The sequence below is a fragment of the Gavia stellata genome, chromosome 16, assembly GCF_030936135.1.
Source record: "Gavia stellata isolate bGavSte3 chromosome 16, bGavSte3.hap2, whole genome shotgun sequence".
In the NCBI taxonomy this organism is placed as follows: domain Eukaryota; kingdom Metazoa; phylum Chordata; class Aves; order Gaviiformes; family Gaviidae; genus Gavia; species Gavia stellata.
The window spans coordinates 20,688,593-20,710,001 of NC_082609.1; the positions used below are offsets into that span (position 1 = coordinate 20,688,593).

General features: G+C 52.9%; 1 protein-coding gene across 2 annotated transcripts in view; it reads right to left on the minus strand.

The window, feature by feature from the left end:
* Positions 1-642: 642 nt before the first annotated feature.
* LOC104258116 (protocadherin gamma-C3-like) overlaps positions 643-21,409 on the minus strand; it is a 49,033-nt gene continuing 28,266 nt past the window's right edge. For both annotated transcript variants that reach the window (XM_059825390.1, XM_059825389.1), the window contains exons 2-4: positions 20,852-20,910; positions 6,843-6,931; positions 643-1,931 (exon numbers count right to left, since the gene is read on the minus strand). In XM_059825390.1, coding sequence (XP_059681373.1) covers positions 1,705-1,931; positions 6,843-6,931; positions 20,852-20,910 — 375 coding nt within the window. In that variant the 3' untranslated portion in view covers positions 643-1,704. The remainder of the gene's footprint in view (positions 1,932-6,842; positions 6,932-20,851; positions 20,911-21,409) is intronic.

Sequence of the window (21,409 nt, forward strand, 5' to 3'; positions counted from 1 at the left end):
ATGCCGGACCCTGGCTGAGAGGGCTGGATCTGCTCGGGCGAGTTATGTGTTAGTGATTAAAAAGGGAAAAAAACAACGCACAAGCCCTGGGAAATCCGGCGTGGCCCCTTCCTGGCCACTCCGCAGCCCCTCTCCTCACCCTGGCTACACAAAGCTGCTCTCTGCCTCCCTGGGGGGGCTCAGAGGTGCTTTGATATGGAAAGCCAGGCTGGTGCAAGGGAGATGGGCACATGGAGAAACTCTATTCCTCATCCTTCGATTCGCTCCGCGGGGTGGAAAGCCCAAAGCCAGCAGGAGCATCACCTCCTCTGGGCTGGCCCGGTGTGGTCCCATGTAACCCCCCCTCCTTGTCACTCCAGCTCGACGGCTTTGCAGCATCCCCCCATGCTCACCCCCAGCTCTCAGGTCCACCCTCCAGGTCTGGTCCCCAAGCGCCACCAAACCAACTGTCACTTACTCGGTCGCCAACTCTGCCCCAAAGCCATGCGCCAGCAGCTCCGCGGATCTCACCCCTTTGGGTAAGACCCCCAAATAATCCCCTTACTGGGGTCCGCACCCCAAAAAAGAAGCGATGAGTCTCCCTATCCCACTTGACCGTCCCACCCCCCACCCCCCCACCCCCAGGCAGCCCCAGCACGGAGGCTCGGGCGGCTGCCGGCGCGTTCACACCACACTGCGTGGGCATGCGAGGACTTCTCTGGGTCCGTGGAGCTAACTGTGCTAGTGCAGGTGTGAGGTGAAGGACGTGCATGCAGATGCGGTGTGCAGAAACGTGAAGCATCATCCCCCAGTCCCCTTGGCAGGGACTTGGCCAGATGGCTGCCTGGCCACAGGGGAGCAAGACTCTCTTAGCTTTAATTCCAGAAGAACATTGACTGTACATATAAATATTTACTGCAAAGAAGGGATGAGATGTGTCTGCTCTTCGGAGACCCCTAGAACTGCCAGGGCAGCTGCCGCACACCTCAGCATGCTCCTCATTGAATTCCCTACCTCTCAGACATCAGGAGGGGGGGGTTGTCTCATATTTCAGGCCATCAGTGGTTGCAGTTTTTAAAAAAAAAAAAGATGTTAGGATGCAGTTTTGCCATATTCCCTTTGACTCATGCAATATAAACACTTACTTTTTTTCCAGGTAACAGGTAAGCAGGAACTGAAGCACTCCCTACCAACTTCTCAGCAACAAATCCAGCGCTATCATTAACTGGGGGTGAATTTTACTAATGGAAAGTTTAAGAGCAAAGATCTGGAGCATGGGCTCTACGCTAGGAACTGCCTTTTCCTTTCCAAAAAATCATCAAAGGTCTATAAATTAAAAGATCCGTGTTAAAATTATTTACACTGGGCAAAGCCGAGCACAAGCCTTGTGCCTTTCTTAGACTATCTGGGAGCAAATCGGATCCAAAGATGTGGCAGAAGACCTTCCGCCCTTGCATATTCTAATACCCAAGGGATCATATAAAACATTAGCAAGTATTCACAGGGCACTTGTTTGTGTTCAGTTTAGCTTCCGGATTGGTTTTCATCATGAGATCTAACAGCAGAGAGCCCCTGCTCCTAGCTCTGATGATGATGAGATACATTCGCAGCGTTTCCTACTTTTTGCATCACAAAAAAATTCACATTCGTCCTCCGGCCTGGGCTGTGGTTTGGGGGAGTGCTGGAGCCAGCTGCCCTGTAGCTCTAAGGTCTCCTTCTTCTTCCCTACTTCTTCTCCTTCTTCCCGGATTTCTTCTTGTTGCCTCCCGAGGAGCTGGCGCCCTTGGCATCGCGCTTGCTGGCGGCGTTGGTAAGGGTGGCAGTGCTGCCCGGGATGTAGACGTTCTGCCGGTAATCGGGGACGTGCTGCAGGGTGAATTGGGGGCCGTAGCGGGCGCTCAGCCCCATGGTGCCCGTCCCCCCGCCCAGGGTCGAGTTGCCGTCAGCAGCTTCTGTGGGGCACACCGGGGGGAGGTGGGGGGGTGGCAAAAGAGAAGGGCAGGTTGTTAGTGCTGACCAGAGCCCACCCCAAGCCCCAGCAGCCCCGAAAGGCTCTCACTGGGTGTCAAACCCAGACCCCAGTGCCACCAACCTTCGCCCCCAGCCCTCACTACCCTTCGGCGCTATCGCTCCACGGGGTGGCTGTAATGTGTGTGCTGGGGAGCACGGCGCAGCCGGCACTGAAATCCCTTGTTTTCGTCTCACATCATTGCCAAAGGTTTGGGATCTGGGGCTGGAGGCTGGCCAGGGTAGGGCAACCTCTCCTGCTCTGCCCTCGGCAGCGATGGGACTGCCTGTCCGTGCCGGCCTGCCTGACCCTGTCTGCTCTGCCCCCCTCCCCGGCTGCTGCCTCTGCAGAAAAACACACACACCCCCCCGCCGAAAGCAGCCCATTACAAACATATTGTACAGCCACAACCATTACTAATGCATTAAGGGAAATCCAATATTATTTTTTTTTCCACTGCATTTAAAACCCTGCCCCCAGTATTTCTCCAGCCAGGTTTATTCAGGGAGCAGAGCACATGAGATGAGAAAGAAAACCCCTCCCCTGCAGTACCACAAAATGGCTCTAGGAAGCCGAGCACAAAGCAAATCAACACCGAAGCGCGTCCGATGGTCCAGATCTGGGAGCAGGGGGAGGGGAAAGCAAATTCATTCCTGTCTCTCTGCAAATCCCCAGCACGGAGAGAGCAAGCGCAGGCGTGGGGAAGGGCGCTGAGCCCCCCGGGATGCTGGGGCACTGCTGGAAGGTAGAGACCCGTTGGAGACGGAGGGGATGCAAGGAGGCAGGGGGAGAAATGAACATGGGGGGACGGCGGGGCACAAGTGATGCTGTTGTCATGAACTGCTGCGTGACCCCACTCCAGCATGACTGCCCATGCACAGCCCACGGTGGGATCCTTGCACAGCTCTGCTCAGAAATGGTTTGCTAAACCCATGTCTTTGCATCGGGTACTGTGGATCCCATCTCAGCCTTTTAACAGCTTCATGCATGTGACTATGGATACGCTCTCCTGGAGGTTGGAGAAACCCAGCAAGGGCACCTGAAGGGCCCAAGGCAGAGTCTGGGACTGCTACTCCCTCCTTCCACAGGCAGAGAGACTGTGGGAATATAGAAAAACAATGAGCAGAGAACACTGGCTAGTCCCCTCGTGTTTTTCCTCACTCCAGACCACATCTGGGCACGCCTCCGTGTTGCCTCTGCCTTCCCCTGAGCAGATGGAGGTGGCTAAGCCAGCCAGAAAGCTAGGCAAAAAGCTGGGCCACATACCACTAACCCCCTGGAATATTGCTGTGTACACATCCCCTTGCAGAGGTCGGAAGTATGAAGCAACCACAGTTTGAAATGTTACAGCTGCTCTGCTGGAGCAGGCAGAGGAAAACACACAGCAAGTCCGAAAACAGGCGGGATATTGTGCACCGAGGCCGGGGGACACGCAGGATGGTGTACAAACACATTGAACCAGTGTGGGGAAATGCCATTTTGCTTTCCGCTGTGGAAGCATTCACCGGAAGGAGAATTTTTCTACAGTCATTAAATGGGTCCCAGACCTGGCAGGGTTTTGAGGACCTTGGGCTGGAAGAGGGCTGGAGGAGATGTGCGTATACAGTTAGTGATACTTATTGCTAATCCTCGCTCGCCTCATCAGTAGCTCGTTTCATTAACAAGCAACTCAACCCCACACCCATAGGGGTGTTACGAACCAGGATGGGACAGCTGGAGATGTGCTGTCAGGCCAGGCTGCAGCCAGGGACCGGCTCGCAGGTGGACTACAGCCTCTGGCAGCGGGGGAAATATTTTTTTCCTGGGCTTTCCCAGCTGGGAACAGCCCGGTTGGGGGCTTGGTGGGCTTGTGCACCTCCTCCTCTGCCCTGGGTGCCACTGACCTGCTTCCCCCCTGGGCCATCCCAGCTGCACCAGGGCTCTAAGCAGTGAGGGGGCTGGGGGCTGCTAGCACCATCCAGGACAACTGGTCCCCATGAACTAGTTTGCAGTCACAGCACAGCTTTCACGGGGGAGAAAAAAGGCGCCCGTGAAGTTCCCAGCCTGCCAGTTGGTCCCGGGTAAGAGCAAAGGGCTGTTTCTAGGTAACATTGACATTAAGGCTGAAAAGAAGAGAGAACAGGGACAATAGAGGTTTATAAATGGGCACCGAGCTGCTCTTGCCAAGCAGGACACTTCAGCTCTTGTTGCTGGAAAGGTTATGCTCAGCCTTTACCAGCAGCCAGCCGTTATCCCAAATGCTCCTGAGGAGGAAGACAAGAATTTGGGCTTTGGCAGAAATAACCAGCTAGTGGCTCCATCGCCCTCATGGGCAGAGGGGAGGAGAGGCCGGCCGGAGGCAGCCCCAGAGCACGTGCTGCTGCAGCTGCTGGTGGGGCTTTCAGAAGAACCCAATATAGTGCGTCTGCCCCTGCCTGTGGGCAGTGGAGCTGGGGAGAAGGACCTCCTCAGGCTGCCTTTCTGTCTGCTCTCCCACCATCTCATGTCACCCCTATAAATTCTCGCTGGAAGCCAGAGTATTTTAAGGACAGGATGTCTGCCCTTTAGTGTCTGGTGTCCTGGAGCATCTGTGCTCCTTGGTCTGTCTTAGCAGCTGCCTCTGGCCCTTCAGATGTCTCAAAACACTGGCTTTTCATGTTGTTCCCAGCTGCAAGGGAGGAAGATCCTGAGGAAGGGAGCCCAGGAAGGGAGACAGAAGCCCTACAGCAGGGTCACAGCCCTGAGGGGGGAACCAGCTCCCTAGGCACTCTGGCTTGGGAAGGTGATTTAATCATTGGGCAAGCGATTTAATTCTCAAAGCAACTGGATCACGCAGGCGTGGCATGGCAGGGCCAGCTCTGCCTCTAGCTGCAAGGAAGGATAACCCCCCAGCATGGGGTAGGGATGCAGGCAGGGCATCACCAGCCCCTTCCAGATGCTTGTGGAGCAGAGCATCATTAAAGGAGCTTCTGCCTCCCCGGGTGGTCTCTGCTCGGCACAGACTCGAGCATGGGCTTGATGCGGCGCAAGTCAGCATCGACGGCTCTGTGCGGGAGCAGCTCACACTCGGAGGAGCAGGTGAGCGAAGGGCAAGCAGTGCCATCACCCGTGTCACTGTGTCCCGCTTCCCACCCCGGAGCTCAAACAGAGCTCAGCAGGTGACAGTAAGAGATAAGGATCGTTTAAATAGCCAGGAAACATTACCCAAGGATGGGCAGCACAAAGTTTGATGGGCAATTAGCACTGCCCCTAATCAAAGCCTGCTCCAATCAACACTATTAGCTTAATGAGTGAGAGCAGAAAAGGGGCGGGACAGAGAGCAGGGGAGATATGAAAACACAGTGCTGGTGCAAAAAGCTTGAGTTGTGTCCCCATCCATCCATCCATGCAGTGCAGCAAGGGACCAGCATGGGCAAGAAAAGGATGGAGCGCATGGAGCCATCCTCTCCCTGGGGCTGCAGCAGGGACAGCCCTTATCTAGTGGATGGATCTGATTTAAATTAACTCCCTGGGCGGACTGAAGCTGTGGGAGAGGTTAGGACTGTTTGAGATTTGTGGATTGGGGGACATTTGCTGCAATAGGGCCTGAGGCTACGGGGAAGTCGGTGCTTAACCTGGAAGGGACCTGCTCAGATCCCGGGGACTGCTGGAGTGGCAGTCAGAAAAACAGCTTTATTTGCGAGCAAGGAAACCAGATCTGGAGGCACCGGGTGATGATAACCACATGCACCCCCAGAGGCTATTTTTCCATGGTCGTTTTTCAGAGTAGGGACACATTTTCGCATTGTTTCTTTCCCTTGAGTGTAAACAACTCCTTTCGTCCCCTTCCCTGGCCACAGCAGCTGTGTCTCCAGGCTGCCCAGTGTCTGCAGAGCGGCAAAGTTCAGCTGCAGGAGCTTTCCAAGAAAGCAACACCAAAGCCATCCCTCCTCCCCCAGATTCCTTCTCTCCCAACAGCTCAAAGGAAACATCCTAAGCATTTTGCACAGGGTTTTATGGCTGTGCTGTTGCTTCTATTTTTAAATCAAGGGGGAAAAGACTTGGAGGTATTTATAAATAAAGGCTGTATGAAAACCAGACTCTTTATCCATAGTGCTGTGCAGAGTCATAATTGCACTTCTTTTATATAAAGCCATGGAGACCATGGGTGCATGGGAACACCCCTCCCTGCCCACTGCTTTCACACGGCACAGCCATATACCAGAACAAACCAACCCAAAAAGACCCCAAACCAAACCCGTGACTACAGCTGCAAAGAGCCAGCAGCAGCCGGTGAGGCAAAGCTCAGCGAGCCCATGGCTTGGTGGAGGGACCTGGCATGAGCAGGGAGCACGCGCCAGCGTCTCTGGACATGAGGTTTGTTGGGGATACTGAGTCAGCCATTTACTGTATTTCTGTCCCAGCCTCTAGCCACAAGCAAGTCTTCCAGGCTCCCTATCTCCTTGCCTTACAGCAAGTTGCAACACAGCAGACATTTCATTTACTGTGATCTTCTGCAACCAAGTAGTTTACAAGACATCATCTGAAGACTGCCTCTTTCATGCAACACAACCACATTCATGAGCCAGATAATGTTCTGTCCAGTACACAGATAATAAATATCCTTTGGGTGGAAGAGGTACCCCTGTCTACAGCATGCCTGCTGCTGATGGCTATCTGGCATCTCCTCTGCCTGAATCCTTCCCAACCCCTCTCCTCTGCAGGGTAACACAGACAGCAGTGCTTTTCCACCAGCAACTGTTGAAGAAGGACTTTTGAAGCCACCCCAGTTAACCCAGATACATCAATCCCACCAGCATCTTATCTAACAGCATGCATCTGAGATGTCTGCACGAGAGCAAGTGCCATGGTTTTCCCACATGCAATGGAGACGAACCGTTTGCTGAAGCTAGGATCATGGCTTGGAGCATCTCCGTGTCAAACTGATTGTTCGGCCAGGCCCCACCTTCCTCTCCATTCTGGGAGCTACAGGAAAAGAAAAGAAACAGCAAGTTACTGCAGCTCAGTCAGGAGGAGCGGGCTAGTCAGAGAGCATGAGAAGCCAAGGCTGCGGGCTCATCTGCTCGCGGAGAGAAGTTTGCAGGCTTTAAATCCTTCTGTTAAATAACACTCAAGAGGCAAGACACTTTCAGAGGTCTCCATCCCTCACCAGGCTTTTGAAGAATAACCACCAATACCAAAAACACTTCGACGCTCAGTGGTGTTTCCAGCAACACCTACCTAACTCCTGCTGACTTCAGAGACAGCCAGCACCTCATCAGTTCAAAATCCCACCAATATAATGTGAAGTGTTCCCACCAATATAATGTAATACCACGAAAAATGCTGGTCCCAAAGCCCCAGAGGTGCATGCACCCTTGTACGACCAGGTCCTCTGTTCCTTTTGCAGGTCATGTGAGTGGATGCACCTTTCAAGCTATTTCAGGCTACGACTCCATTCTGCAGCTTCATTTGTAAGACAGGAGGGTGAGAAAACCCCATGGCGTGGTGGGCTTTGGGATCAGCATGGAGCCAGCTGCCCGGCACCGCAAAACTTGCTCTGAAGGGAGTCCAAGAGCAGCCGCCAGCTCTGCAGAGCTGGCAGCAAACAGTCCTGGGGAGGCTGGAGCTACAGGGAGAGGAGAGAAGGGAGGTGGGCACATGCCTCGCTTCCCAGGGACTGGCTGATGCAGGGCTGAGCACCACAGATCCGCCTGGGAAATCTCAGGGCATGCTGTCAGACTTCAGCTAAGGAGGTTTTGTGACCGAGGTTACAATCAGCAGTCTGTGTGCGGTCTAACAAGCCCTGCTTTCACGTTTGCCAGGTGCCAACTGTGCTCGGCCGCTGCTCACTGGTGGTGGCACCTTCCCTTTGGAGAGGCCAGGGCTGTGCTCCCAGAGCCCCTCCAGAGCCTCTCCACTTCCAGCAGAGAGACTTAAACATCTCACCAGCTTCCTGGGTCCTCCTCTGTTCTGATCCTAAGTGACCACATCACTCACACCACTGGTCTCCCCTCTCCCAGCTGAGTGCTCTGACCACCAGCAGCTCTTGCCGCCTGCTGGGATGCCAGGATCTGCCCCTTGGCTGTGTGCTGGCTCACCTGGGACAAGGGCTGCCCTGCTCTTATAGCTGGGAGCTCTCCAGAAGTGAGATGGAGTGGGGGTTGAAAGCCCTTCCTCTTGGAGAGAGCTGAGCCCGTCTCCCAGGCAAGTGTTCAAACCACCAGGCTGCAAGTCACAGAGGTGGCCTCCTCCTCCACTGCTGTGGTCCCAGCCCTTACACCCAGGAGCTGCCAGACCCCGAAGCCCTGCTCAGACCCCAAAGCCCTGCTCAGACATCCTCAGACAGCTGAGATCTCCCCCAGCTCTGGAGTCTCCTGCCGGCAGCTCCGTGCTTGAGCGCTCGGCACCCCGCACACTGCAAATGCCAGCACAGGCACTGCCAGTGCCAACTCAATGCCGCATGCTGGGTGGCAGATGGGCTCTTCACCACCATGCTGAGCATCCTGCTGCCCGAGCCGCCCCGCTGGTTGCACCCGCTGCAGCCCTCATACACAGGACAGGTTCAATATGGCTATTACAGAAATGGGGCAGACCCACAGGCACATCCTTGAAGGTTATATCTGCCATGGTGATCTTGTAGCATGGGCAGCTCCCTGTCTAGGTCACTGCCCCAGCTGCATCAAAGCTCTGCAAGGAGGGAAGCCCTGAATGCACAAAAGCTTTCTCTGTCCTCCCTGTGCAAACATCCTGCACACAGGAAGGAAATCTGCAGATGCATGGGATGGATAAGAGTGTCCATGAGCTCTGATCAGGCCCCAGACAGCCCTGCTCGGTCACACAGGTTGGTATGAAGCCAGTGAAGGGTATATATGGGCAAACTCCCTTTGAAAAACAAGATCTGTGTGTAAGGATGTGTGTGTGGACACTCCCAGGTACTCTGCAAAAAATCTGGTCTAAAGCAACTTGTCCAAAGACACGCAGGACCTGTGCCAGGACCACACGACCATCAGTCCCTTCCCCTTCGGTACTGCCTGTCTAATCCATCCCCAGCCAGGTGCAGGGCACTGCTCTCACCCCGGTTTATCTGTGGAGGATGCAAACAATCCCTAATGCAGCAGAGGCTGCCCCGGCACGACACTGCCAACAGCACTGCTTCTGAAATACCTGCCGTCTGCTGCAACCCAGGGCACCCTGAAAACTATTTATATCCATCCTCCGCGACGTGTGTGGTGGCACAGTTTCAAGAAGACCAGAAGTGAGGCTTGCTCACCTCACAAACTGCTTTCAGCACTTGCATGATGGCTGTGCTGAGACTCCTCGGCCATGGGTACCACTGCCCTGCACTTGGTGGTGTGCCAGCGAGCAGGGTGCAGGCAGTCCAGGCAGCGAGGACAAGGAGGGGACAGCCCTGGGGCTGCAGTGACCTGTTAATGTCACAAGCAGGGCTGGGAATAGAGCCCTGGGCTAGATCCAATAAAGGACTTAGGAACCTAAACCTCATCGCAAACCACAACCCATTCAGCCACCAGTTAACCCCAGCAGCTCCTGCCCCACCAGCTGCCCCACCGGCTGGCAGCTGAGGTTCCCAGGTTTTTCAGGGCTGCAGGAAAGCTGCTGAGAAACACCCTAGTGCCTCCCAGCCACTGCTCCTGGCTCTGGGGGCTGCCCCGGCACGCTGATGGGATCTGGGGATGGGGAAAGGGCAGTGAAGGGTGACCCTGCATCACCAGTGAGGTTTGTTCCCGGAGGATGGGGAGATGGGCAGTGTTTCAGACCCTTTTCCTTTCTTCTGGTCTTAGAGAGGGAGTGAACACATGTGAACTCATGTGGTGGACTTCACTGGCCCCTGCATTACGGTTATACCCCAGTGTCAGGGGGACAGCCAAAGCCCTACATCCCCTTAATGCCCTGTGGGATCATAAAATCACAGACTGATTCAGATGAAGAGGGACATGAAGCACCCAGCCTAACAAAGGTGGGAAGGTCTCTGGTCCAACACCCCACGCAAAGCAGGGCCAAGCTTTCAGCTGGATCCAACTTCATATCAGACGCTCAGGGTTCTGAGCAGCCACATTTTGAGTATAAGAATTCTCTATCTCCCTGGCCTCCTGTTCCACTGTTGACCACCCTCAGGTGAAAAATGCTTCCTAACATCTACTGCAAATTTGTCTTGTTGCAACATGTGCCCATTGACTGCCATCCTTTCACTGTGCACCTTTGAAGACAGCAATGAGACCCTTCTCCCAGCTCTTATGCCTCCAAGCTGAAGGAGCGCTCTCAGCCTCTCCTCCCCTGCCACGAGCTCCAGACCTCCGATAATTTTGGTGGCTGTCATATGGTCATGTCTTTGTTGCAGTGGGAAGCCCAAAAACTGGACACAGTGCTCCAGCTGTGGTTCTGTAAGTGCCGAATTGAGGGCAACCATCTCTTCTCTTGACCTGCTGACTACAATCTTACCAGTAAAACCCAGTATACAGTGGCTTTTCATCACAGCAAGGCTGCACTGGTGACTCATGTTCAACCTGATGGCCCCCAGGTCCTTTTCTGCAAATCTACTGCACCCAGTGTTCCCAAATTTTGCACAAGCAACCCCAAAGCTGTGTGCCTGCTCCCCATGATGACCTGCAGAAAAGCTATTTTAGAAATGCCTTAGAGTTGCAAAAAAACGGTATTGAGCTCACTTCTCTAAGCAGGAAATTCAAGTGCCTCAATTACTTGCAGTGCAATCATCCAGGATTCAGAGGCACAGAAAAAAACAAGTGCTGTAATCTAAAAACACCCAAAAATAACTTCTTGCATTGGAAAAAGGCACACAGCTGACGGCCAGATCTGGCCGTCTTCCCCAGCTATAGGATGGAGTTATGAATCAGAGCTGTGAATCACTGATTCAACAGCAAGCAGCCTGCCCTGCCCTGCTCCCCCTGCCTGGGGCACGCAGACCTTGGAGCCCCCCCTCGCAGCACTGCTCCCCGCTCGGCCACAGCCTTGGGCACTGCTGCAGGGAGGCTGCCCGGAGAGGGAGGGCTGGTTCCTATGGAAATGACTCCAAGGACTTGCTGGTTTTAATACAAATACCGTTGACTCAATAGGATTTTTTCCTAAAAACCCATCCCCCATAGGATAGATTATTTTCTTCTCTGTTCAATTCTACTCTACACTTCAAAGCTCAGAAAAGAGCTGGCTTTCATTTTCGGGAACGTTTCCAATGCAGCTAGGACTGGAAGGAAGGAAGCAAACCCACGTTTGAGACAAACCCAGGGATGCAGCATCTTAGGGGGCTCAGGGCATGGTGGACACGGAGCACGGGACGGGGGCTGTGCCAGTAGCAGCAGGTACAGCCAGTTCACATCCTGCAAATGCCTTCGTTAAACCTGGCTACGTGGAAATCAGGAAATGCTGAAACAAAAGGCTTGCCCTGCAGTCTTGACACAGCCCCACTGCATGCTGCATCGCCAGGCTGCCCCATTACAGAGGGCTTCCACAAGCACCCACCCGAGCAGCACAGGGTGGACCTGGGTGCTTTGCTGACCAGCTATTTTGCGGAACCCCTGGCCACCACATCCCTTTTTAACTTTCACTTGAAGCACAGAATTATTCATTTCCTTGCGGGGTTGCTATGGAGCTTGTCACTATGGCAGCCAAAGGCCTCGCAAACATTTATTTGCACAACTGCCCGGTGGATTCCTGAAAAATTGTTTTCCTTGCTCTGCAGCTGGAAACATGAGCTGTAGCATCACCACAACAAACTGGAAAAGTTTATTCACGCCAGAGCGGTGCTGTCAGAGCCCCAGAGGCTGGAGAGGACAGCCCAGCGCCATGCGAATGAGACCCCAGCACCCTGGGGTGCCTGGCAGGGCTGCGGGCACCGCTTGGCCTGGGGATTTTCCCGGGACACCCTCAGCATTCTCCCTGCTCTCTCGTTTGTGGCTTTCTGGCTCCTACGGCAGTGGCCCCCCAGCCAGCACCTCTCCCACCCCACTGCCCCAGCTGATCCCAGGCTTCTCCCCTCTGGGGAGGGGGATGTGGCTGGGGTTTGCTTCTCCTCCTGGCCTCTTCCCCTTTGGCTCCCCAGCTCCGGCTGCTGCTCCCACCCTCCCATCACCTCCCCTGGCAGCCTGGCTGGGGCAGTGCTCTGCCTTCCCCTCCCCACCCAGCTCCCAGGGCCAGGGGGTATCTTCAAGCCCATTCCTCCGCCCCATTCCCAAGCAGCCCCTGGTCCCCCCAGGCTGCCCCCCCCAGCCTAACTCCCCCTCCATGGCTGTTTCCTCTCTCTCAGCTTCCTCCAAGGCCTCACCGACCCCCGCCACCTCCCCCACACAGCTCCAGCCAGAGGCAGCAGCAGAAGTAAAATCTCAGCCTGTGCGTTTCTCGGCTGGCAAAATGACAAGCAAGAGGGAACAGATTTGTCCCTGACGGTGCTGAGTCTCCGCCTCACTCAAGGAGTGCTGGTGAGACAGCCCCACAGCTGGGGACGCAGCCCCACGGTCAGCATCGCCCTGTCCTACTGCCCACGCCAGCCTCCTGCAGCCCCAGCCCACCACCCTCCTGCCTCCCCCAGCCTCCAAGAAAACAGAACCAGCTCCAAAATTGCCACTATTTCCTGCCCTTCTCCCTTCCTTAACAGAGGATGCTGCCGGCCCTTCCCCCATTCTCCCCCGGCTCCACACATTCCCTGCTGCTTTTGTAATGCAATTACAAGGGCTGAAGAAGGCCTGGATGAGGCCCAGCTTTAAGATCATGACTTTGCAAAGATGGGATTGAAAAATGTTAGCAGGCAAGCAGGGGGAAGATTTGCAGCCTCCCAAAGTACCAACGACTCGTTACGTCCAGCCACCGTAGCTGCTGGGATGCTGCTCTGTCAAGCAGAGACAGAACAAAAGGCCACGATGTCTCTAAAATGGGGACCGGGGGCAGTCCCCCCTTCCAGGAACTCTTCCAGCCCTCCTGGATGAACTGGTGCTGAGATCAGTAGTATCTCACCCAGCCCATCCTGCCGCCATCCATGCCCCAAACACGCTGCGAAGGATATTTTAGGAAATTCTTTGGAAAGCTTATTGTGCCTATTTGTCAGATCCCTGTGCCTCTGCAGCCGGCCGTGGCATGTGCTCAGCTGCGCAGGAAGCAGATGGAGGCAGAAAAATTAAACTAATACACATAGCACCTGCTAAATTACCTAAAATAGTGTTTCTATACATAACGCTGGGATGATGAAATTCCTGATATTCTGGGGGCTTTCTCGAATGAGAAACGCATCCCATTACTAGGATATTTCCCCTTCTCCATAAAAGACTCTCCAGCTTTTGTCCCACCTGGCAGGATCTGGGTATCTCAGACTTCAAGGGCCATGACAAATGCAGATAAAGGGATTATTGGCCCAGAGTGGTCAATAAGGGAAGGAAACATTCAGCTGAAGAGGGCTACTTGATGTAGAAAGAAGCCCATATAAGTGAATTTGCTGAGATTTGGGCTGTTAATAGACAAAAGGGTGAACTCTGCAAGCAGGAGTGCTCACCAGCATTGTGCACAGCATGGGGGACCAGCTCTGTGGCTATGGAAGGGGAAGTGGTGCGGGACCAGGACACACCGCTACAAAACCTTCATTTTCCAGTCCCAGGATTGGCTCAGCTCCACAGGAAGGGGGGAAAGGAGAGCAGTTATCCAGAGACAACTCCTGCTCCCAGCATCAAAACAGCTCCTGCCTACCCCAGCACCCCAAAGCCACCCCAAAATTGCACCATGGGGCTGCAGCCCACGCTCAGAGCAAAGCCAGGCTCTGAGCAGCTTCATAATGCTTTAAAGCAGAGTTTTCTCCGCAGCATTTGATAGGAAAACACAGTCCCACCTAAAGCCGCGAGCTGCTGAGTGGTCTTCAACCTTTCCTGTTTCAACACCCACCAGGGCAACCCCAAACCTGGCAGATGCAACCGTCTGGCCCTTGCTGGGCTTCCATGGTTTCATCCAAGGTCTTTGCTGAGCAAAAGACACACAAACAGGCTGGGGGCTGGTGTGGGCTGCATCATCGGGCATGAACAACCACCTCAAATACTCCCCAAAAAGGAAACTTCTCTCCCAGGCTCCCCAGGACCTGGCACAAGCTGGTGATTTGAGCTCTGCAGCCCTAGAGACTTCGGCAGGGGGAAAACCCTCCCTTCAGTGCAGAGCCCCTTTACTAGCACAACTCCTCCTTCACTCAGGGGTCCGTAGCCCACACTAAAGAGCAGCAGCTCTCAATCTTAGGAGAGCGCTGTGTCACTTAGATTATGGCTGTTCCTGCAAAGCAATGACCCCAAATGGATTTACAGAGGGTGCTGTGATTTTTCAGGCTGCTGGGCTCCACTCACACCTTCCCGAGGCCCTGGGGTGGCAGCTGAGAGCAGCTCCACACTCTGCATACTGCAGGAGCAGTGGAGGAATCACTCGATACTCAAGCATCTGAACAGGCAGATGAATGCAAACCAGCCAGAAGCAGCAGTAATTTTAGCCCAAAGACAGCTGCACCTCTTTTGATTCACCTGCAAAACATGTGGAACCTCACCTGGCAAAGCGAATACCTCTGCTGGCTTCAACCCTTGAGTGTGTTTGGGATGGAATCCCAAGAATTACAATTATTTCCTACATTTCCCAGGGTGGCAGTTATTTCTGCTGCTCCTCCTGCCCCTGTCAATGAGGACCTGAGGGTGGGAAGCCTGCACAGCCCAGAAGTGCCCACAGTTGCTCCCAAGGCTCCTGACCTTCCCCAGGAACTGTGGTGACATCAGCTGCAGTGCGTGTCCCGCTGGCTGCACGTTCTCCAGGTGACACCTGTCCTGATGACTGCCTCCTTTTCCCTTTTTCAACCTATTTTCCCCATGCTGCCTATCCACTTCTTCAATTACACCTGGATTCTGGAAGCTGCTGAGTGGTTTCAACCAGATCTGATGGCCAGGTGGAAGTTTCTGATATACTACTCTTCTACCATTTGCATGAAAATCAACAGAGAAAGACCCTCACTGGTGTATCCTACTAGGGAAAGGCTCAGTTACCAGCCACGCTTGGCCCTCTAGCTCGCCTGTCACTGCCCATCATTACACACGTGGCTGAAAATTGCAAAAGCTGCTTGTTCTGCTTCTGCTTCAGAGCTGGGCACAGCCTGGGATGCTGTGTGGGATGACAATGGTGCTGGGGAGGGGCTCAGAGAAAGCAGGAGGCTGGAGATTTGGTGGGGAATGGGGAAGAGGAGCATAGGGAGACCCACGCTGCATAGTGCACAGGAGGGCAGACAAGAGCTTGACAGGCTGGAGGAGTGGGCCCATGTGAACCTCATGAAGTTCAACAAGGCCAAGTGTAAGGTATGCACCTGGGTTGCAATTGCCAATATCAGTACAGACTGGGGGATGAAGGGATTGAGAGCAGCCCTGCAGAGAAGGACTGGGGGTACTGATGGGTGAAAAATGGAACATGAGCTGGCAACGTGCGCTCGCAGCCCAGAAAGCCAATCGTGTCCTGGGCTGCATCACCAGTAGCGTAGCCAGCAGGTCGAGGGGGGGGATTCTCTCCCTCTGCTCCACTCACCTGAGACCCCCCAAAGCCCTCCATTCAGCTCTGGGGCACCCAGCATGAGACAGACATGGACCTGTGAGAGCAGGTCCAGAGGAAGCCACGGAAATGGTCAGAGGGCTGGAACAGCTCTGCTATAGAGAGAGGCTGCAGCTGCAGCCTGAAGAGCCATGGTGGGGCATGAGAGGGACGGAGGGGTCACAGTCACAGGGACCTGGCTCTGCAACCCAGCGGTAGCACTGGAGGGCAGGGAGAGGACTGCTGCAGGCTGCAGCTTGGCCAGTGCCTCTGCCCAGCACGTGCTGGTTTTTACATTTTCAATCAAAGAGTGGACAAAAGGTAAATCCGTCAGTGTTTACCCGGACATCCCTTTATAGCACTTGCTACTGTAGCCACTATAAAATTACACAAACTTGCAACGTAAATTCCTATGGGGTTACAACACCCACAGACACCCCTGTGGCTGCTGGGTTAGCAAGTATTTTTTTTTTAGGAAGGACGTGCTAAAGCCTGCATCTGTGGCCAGTTGTCTTTCTGCTGGGGGTCCGCCCCCACCCTGCGTAAGGCCGTGAATGTCCGCGTCTCCCTCTGCCTCTGTCCTCTCGTCCCAGCTGCTGCGTGCTCTGAGACGTCCCACCCAGACACCCTATATGGGGTCCCCTTGGCGGGAGTGTGTCCTGGTATACCAGGGTGCTGCTGTCACACGGGACCTCCTGACCACCCCAAACACACACTAGAAGCACCCCGAGCTGCAGCCACCCTTTGGCAGTACCTGCACCCCCTGAATGCCAAGAATGCTCCTGAGAGCTTTAAGGACTATCCTTGGAAGACCTTTTTTCCCCTCCCTATCCCCCACCATGCACACACAGGCTGTTGTTAGTCCTGCAAGCCCAACTCTTGGAGCTCAGTCGTGAAAACAAAACAAAGAATGAAAAAACCTTCCTTTCCTTCCTATCTCTTTTATGTGCACCTCCACTGTCAGCCGCAAATCTCTTTTGCTGCACTCTCCTTCCTCCCTCTGCACAGCCTGGGTGATGATGGCTGGGGTCAGACAGGGCAGCTGTGATGCTGTTTAACAGGCGAGTGAAGCGAACATCACTATTGACTGTGTTCGCCCTGGGAGGGGGACTCTGACTCGCAACAGTGTTGGAAACCAGTAGCACAGGGAAATTTAGGATTAGAGAAAACAAATGGGGGTGTGTGGGTGTGAAATGACACTCTATATCTTCTTTGCATGCTTTGTTCCTCCCTGCCCTGGAGTGACCGGGGATTCCCACACTGCCCCCCACCTCCTTGTGAGTCCCCGGCCACGGTCTCTGGGATGCCTCCTGCCTGGGATCTCCTTCTAGCCTACCCACACAGCCTGAGATTGCCCCCACTCCTCCCACAAGCTGCCCAGGACATACCGGGTCTTCCCAGCCCGTGATGTTTCACCCTCCCGTGCCCACCTGTGAGTAACACAGAACGCTCCCTATTCCTCCAGGAAGGAAATCCTGACTTGAGCCCAGTGTTTTCCTGAATAAACCATCACACAGAGATCAAAACAAAGAGCTACCAGGGTCAGGCAAGTACCATGAACATGCAGGACACAAGCTCAGTCTCTGTTCCTTGGACGACTAGTGAAAAAGCAGCAAGATGGGTCCCTGTACCAGTCCCAGTCCCTGTGTTCTCCCACCCGTACGCCACCCCCCTCCCAGGGAGACCCCATGGTGACAATCCCACAGGGATGTCCTGCAATGCTGCCGGACTGTACGTTGGACAATACATTTCTGTAATCTCCACTACAGCCACTGATCTGATTTGTCTGGGAATGGCATCTGCTGCTCAGTATCATTCTGTATTCATTTACATTTGCCCAGAGATAGCATGAGTGCTTTTTTTTTTTTTTTTTTAGAAAACAAAATACAAACATCATTAAATGAATTGATCTATTTTCCTGTTTCTCCCAAGCAAGATTAATTGAGAATCGCTCTACTCAGGTCTGTCTCCCTACCACATTTTCAAAGGATATTGTCTGAGCTCTTATTCCCTGAGCGTGTGCACCAGAACTCTCCTGTGTTTCAGAACAAAGAACAAATTCACTTTGTTGTCCCCTAACAGTGTTCTGAATGCAGTGATGTACGAGATCAAGAGACGATCCCTGCCTTATCGAGCTTACCCTGAGTTTTGCCTGGTTCCAGGTGCTCGGAGGCATGTGGGATTTGTTTCGGTGGGCAGGGCTACGCTGACAAAAGACAGGATTGTTCCCTTCTCCAACTCCCATGAAGATGGCAAAGGGGAAATCACAATATGGGTTTAAGCCCGCTTTCTGGCTTTGGGTCCGTGCCGGACTCCCTCTGGGATCCATTCAAACTGCTAGCTAAGCTGCCTTGTGATTATTGCTATTTAATTTGGGTCAGGCAAATGCAGTTAAGAGCACATCCCTTCTTTTTCTTTTCAGCTAAGAGGTGGCCTGTGTTACTCAAGCACCAAGCAGAGCCCTGCAGTTCAGAGAGCTCACAGTGCTAGAGAGGTTCACCTGTCAGCAGGAGACACAGTTGTACATGAGCAAACACTGGGAAAAGTAACAGTGGGCAGAGATCAGGCAGCTGCCCTTGCACCCTCTTTAATACCTGTACTACCAACTGGTGCCTGGGGAATTCACACAACAGACATTAAAATGCTGGGAAGAGCACGGGAAGAGCGCAACGGGAAGTGGACTGCTCTCCAGGATTTGCCTGTATGATCAGCAGAGAGATGTCAGGGCTGGGCACTGAATGTATGATAGCACTTTCTATTTCCGTCCTTGAGTATTGTAACACAGGTTTAGAATAAAAACATCTCCATTGATTTAACTTAAAACAGGATAAAAGAAACAGGAAAAAAAAAAAATCAGCAAGAGCTGTTTCATTGCAAATGTGGAATCCGCACACAGACAGGTGGGGAAAACCAGTAGGAATTAAAATCCCCTGAGTTATTTCAGTACCAGCCTGTGCTTGGGCAAAGCCCCTCTCCAAACCCCGGGGGCCAGCCTGGGCAGCCCGTGCTATGGGAACCCCTGCCACAACTGGCACTGACACGAGCTGCTGGTGGCTGTTTCAGGGACTACCGTGGGCACCCTGGTCACAGATCATCGGGGGGTAACATCACGGCTCGTGCACCAGAACCAGCATGTTGTACTACTTCAGCTCCCCACAAACAGACTCTGAAGCTGCCTTCCCTCCTGCCCTCTCTCTTCCCACCCCATGTGCTGCTGCTCCAACTCAGGCACTGGGAAGGGGCTGGAGCTTGTAAAGAGCTTCAGGCAGAGGCTGGGGGCTGGGGTGAGGGTCACTGTCCCATGACCTCAGAAAAGGTCCCTGACACTGAGTTCAGTAGGTCTGCACTGCATCAGTGCTGCGCCTTGAAGAGCTCCAGCATGATCCTAGAAGAGGGAGCAATAGAGCTTGCTCTGAGGGGGTTCATTTACTTGCTTCTCGTAACAAAACTATTACAGCAGCTCTGCAGCACTTCTGCATTAACAGGGCTTTCCAGTTAATTGTCATTTGAACTAGAGCATAAATGGTTAGAAAGATTTTTCTTGATTAAAACGTTGTCAGTGATGGGGAATTCAACAGAGCTCTGAGAAAACTGTTCCAGCAATAGCCTTGTTTTAAAGTCCATGGCTGGTTTCTAGTGGGAATGCTTTACACACTTTACATCAAACCCTCACTCCATTTTGCCTTTGTCAGCTAGAAGAGCCTAGTAACAAAGTTTAATTGCTGCAACAAGTTAGCTATAGTAGTCTCTTAATTTTCGGTTGAGCTAAATTATCGAGCCAGACCCAGGGAAAGACTCAGACACAACCAGCTGCTGCAGATGTTCAACTGCAAGCTCCGACACCAAAACCCAGGACCCGACGCTCCCTGTGACACCATTTAAACCGCTACGGGACCTGCCCAAGCGGCCACCAGGAACGACAAAGCACAGATGCGTGAGCTCCTCTCTTTTCCACGGAGATATGGTGCCTGACCCAGCCAGCCAAGGAAGCACAGCATCCGAATTTACTCCTGGATGCTCCAAGGGTATAATCCTTGGGTATGCCCCAAGAGATATAATCTTTTCACATACAAATTATCTGGGAGCCAGCTTTCTCAAACACAGCAACATCTGGTTGGGGTATTCACAGAGGAAGGTGGACTCCCAATTTAAGCCCCTTCTTACCCTCATGGTACTCAGGAAGTTCACCCTCTGAAGAGGATCCCTGCCTATGAACCAGGAAGAAAGACGGGAGAGGTGAAGGGCACCTGTTCAATATTTTCTTGTCAATGCTTTCTCACCATGTATCAAGTAAAGCAAACTTTGCTGGGCCAAAGGCAAGAGCGTGCACAGTCAAGAGAGGAGTACTCACTTGGGAGGCAGGTCTCTGCTCTGCTGCCAGGGCTTCTTATGTTTTTGATGTTGCATGCAAATTGGCAAAAATTCAGCCATGGTTTTGAGAGCAAGACCAGACCTTAGGAGACCTCCTTCCTTTGAGTCTCCTGACCCATTAGGTTTAATTTCTTCTTCCTTAGCCTCCCTCTGGCCAGTTTCCCAGCTCCAGTGGAAGCGTGCAGAGTGCCCCTCACCTGGATGAACCGATGAACCACCCCATGTTGATGACGGCACTTCCCAAGGAATGCAAGAAAGGTTCCAAACTCCCCAACAAATGGAGTTGGATTCAGGGCTCCCAACCCTGATTCAGCCAGATTAGCCCACAGGAGAAAGCACAAACAGTGGCATTTCATGAGGGACCTGCTCCTGCTGATGCTAGATGTGGCTGGGACACATTTCTCTAGAGGAGCCTTTGGGCACCTGGGGCTCATCTACTCAACTTCTGGCTGCCACGGGGGCTTACACAGTGGTTTGGCACTAGGTGCTGAAGCCAGAGCAGGCAATACGCTTCAGCAGCACAGAGCTCGAGGCTCCATGGCTGGTAAAGGGAATCACACAATGATTTCCAGTGGCCTCCATGAAGGGAGGAATCATAATTTTGGACTCAGAATCTGCCTAGATCTAGTCTTAATGCTCAAAAATCTGCTTTGGGTAACAAGCCTTTCACTGAGAAGCATTGTTTTCCAGTCCTTTAACAATCTCACAAATTCACCTGGAGTTCCCTCTGGTTCCTGACTGTCCTCCTTGAGCTGTAGACACCAAAACCAGACACACCATTGCACACAACAGCTGCCACACCACCACCAGAGTTGACACAGAAGCAGCCCTATTTCTGACTCTTTGGCTGGACAATTCTGTCAATGAAAGGGAACACCCATCCTCAGAGCTGCCAGTCGAGGACTTTCCAGCACTGAAAGTGGCATGCAAAGGAAAGAAACCTTCACCAGACACATACATGAAGAAAGAGGCACTTACCCACTCGTACCAGGTCTCTGGGTCTGAGAGAAGCGCCAGTCTGTGTTAGGCTGAGCTTGCTGCAGAGAAAATAGAAGAGTTTTAATAACTCCATTCTTGTCTTTGAAAATGAAAGCGAACTGATCCTGGATTACTTCAGTCTGGAATATCAGCGTGTTCTTTCCAAGTAAAGCAAATCAATTAGAACAAAAAGAAAGCTTCCCCTCCCCCTCTCTTGAGTATTTCTGAACTAGCATGAATACTAAAAAGCATGACAAAAACTATTCAGCGAATAATCTTCCAAAGCAGCTCAGGAAACCAGGCTGTGAAAGAAATGAAGCATGAAATAAACTGATAAGGGCATCAATTCAGCAGGAGCAATGGTACCAAAGTAATGAGCTTGGGGGAGTGTGGGGGTGGGGGTGGCAGAGTTAATTGATACTGAGAAAGATGCTTTTAATGCCAGAAGGTAAAACGATAACAGACCTTCCTAATCTGTCCTTCTTCCCTTAAAAAAGCCTGCCTGAGATCTTGATTTCACACATTGCATTTGAATGACTTTTCCTAGATGCTACAGCC